The sequence below is a fragment of the Hordeum vulgare genome, chromosome 4H (assembly GCF_904849725.1).
Source record: "Hordeum vulgare subsp. vulgare chromosome 4H, MorexV3_pseudomolecules_assembly, whole genome shotgun sequence".
In the NCBI taxonomy this organism is placed as follows: domain Eukaryota; kingdom Viridiplantae; phylum Streptophyta; class Magnoliopsida; order Poales; family Poaceae; genus Hordeum; species Hordeum vulgare.
Genome location: NC_058521.1, coordinates 582,081,574 through 582,083,690, shown reverse-complemented (window position 1 = coordinate 582,083,690; position 2,117 = coordinate 582,081,574). Strand labels below are relative to the sequence as shown.

The following is a 2,117-nucleotide window of genomic DNA, read 5'->3' as shown; positions in this document are numbered from 1 at the left end:
CGAATAATAACTGTTACTCATGTTATCTGTTTATCGGTATGACTTGTGAATCAATTTGTATTTGGATGGTTAAACGGCCAATGATATCTTAGGTCCGTTAAGATTTTGGTACGAACATTTGGTACGAACGAGTGTGTTGTACGAGTGTGTTGGTATGAACGAACGAGTGGATGGGTGTATATACAAGCGTCCGCAAATTGATCTATCCGGCTTGAGCTTGACGCCACGGTACGAGCGCCTGGATTGACTAATTCGTCTAATAACCAGACAAGCCGACTCCCGAATAGAGTAGGCGCGCCGGGTCGTCGTCGCGAAAACGATGCAGCGACGCACGGGCCGGTACAGTACGCGCACCGGCCGGTGGCAAGTTGACCCGGCGCCATGCCGTTGCCGTTGCCGTCGCGAACTAGCGCGCCCGCGCGCAGGATGCCTCTCGTTGCGCCGGCGAGTTGCCCGTTTTTCTATCAGCCGACGCGCGCGCGCGACGTCGCAGCACACGCTCCGCCCCGCTGCCCGCTGCATACTACTACTACAAACCTGCACTACAAAACCTTGGATCACTCGCTACCTCACGCCCCACCCTGACGCCTCCTGCCATCCTCCTCCCCGTTTCAAGTTTTCAACGCCTCCTCCTATTTCTTAACTCGCTCCAGCTGGTCGGAGCACATCTGCGCAAGTGTGTTGCGCAGAGCGAGCCATCGACCGATCGGCAATGGACGCGGCGGCGGGCCTGGCGGACGCGCCGGGGGCGGCGCCGCCGCCGTACGTCAGCCCGTCGGCGGCGTTCCCCATCGCGATCGTCATCGCCGTCGGCTTCATGGTCACCTCGCTCATCCTCGTCAGCTACTACCTGCTCGTCGTCCGCTGCTGGCTCCGCGCCAGCGGCGCCAGCCTGCTCCCGCGCACGCGCCGCGACGAGCTCGTGGACCGCGTCTCGGCCGTCTTCTTCACCGACCACGACGCCGACCAGCTGCCCGGCGGGGTCGACCCGGACGTCGTCGCCGCGCTCCCCGTCGTCCGGTGCCGCCCGGCCGGGAACGGGAAGCCGCTCGAGTGCGCCGTCTGCCTCTCCGAGTTCGCGCCCGGGGAGCGGCTCAAGGTGCTGCCGGCATGCTCCCACGCCTTCCACATCGACTGCATCGACACCTGGCTCCACCACAACGTCAGCTGCCCGCTCTGCCGGACCGAGGTCACCGCGGCCGCCGGCAAGGCCTGCTGCGACGACCACGACGCGCTCGCAGCCCGCGACAGGCGCATCCACGCGGCCTCCTCGGGGAGTACGGCCCACGCGGGGGGCTCCTGCCGGTTTCCCAAGCAGGGCATCGCCGTGCAGGAGCCCATCAGGCGCTCCATGTCCATGGACTTCTTGCCGGGCGATCGCGGACGGAAGCCGCCGAAGGAGGACCATGCCGACGTGGCTGGCACCAGCAGCAGCGTGGCAGCCACCCCGGCCGGCGTCGGCGAGACGAGCGGGCGGTTGCGGCGGCTTATGTCGTCGTTCGGGCTCGGCCGGAGCTCGCGGAGCACGGTGCTGCCCGTCAACCTCGACCCATGAATCCATCATGGCACACACGACCTCGATCGGCCGCTTCGTACGTACGTGATCGATGCTTTTGTTGTTGATTAAACTCCCCGTTGCCTGCGTGCCTAATGTTAGAGGAGGGTGCATGGATGGATTACTGTTTTGTGTTGATGCAAGCAATGTACAGCCCGTAGGAGACTGCTAGTCGTTTTTGGATGAATCCTGCCATCATTCCATTGATTTGTTCCTGCAATCTAGCTCGAGTTAATGTTCATATATATCTGTGTCCATGCATCTTTCGTATACTACTTGATCCATGCTACGTACGTAATCAGCAGCTGCTTGGAGTAGTTGTTGCTGCACCATGCATGCATGCAATGCGTACGGGCAAATTCAGATCAGACGTCGCTTAAGTGTAACACTGCCATTAGCCGTTTCCACTGATTTATTCTCGCGATCCATCGATGTTAGTTACTTGCTGGAGTGCACCGTGCATTCACGGGCACATTTCGGATCAGATGTCAAGCGCGTAGTAACGTCGATCGCGCAACAAATATAATCACCCGTGACAAAAAGTTGAGAGCGCTGACAAGGA

General features: G+C 60.3%; 1 protein-coding gene across 1 annotated transcript; it reads left to right on the top strand.

The window, feature by feature from the left end:
• The first annotated feature begins 408 nt into the window (after positions 1–408).
• LOC123447256 (RING-H2 finger protein ATL57-like) lies at positions 409–1,812 on the top strand. Its single transcript, XM_045123845.1, has one exon. It carries the CDS (start codon positions 713–715, stop codon positions 1,553–1,555), a length of 843 nt encoding a protein of 280 aa, XP_044979780.1. The 5' UTR covers positions 409–712; the 3' UTR covers positions 1,556–1,812.
• Positions 1,813–2,117: the final 305 nt, after the last annotated feature.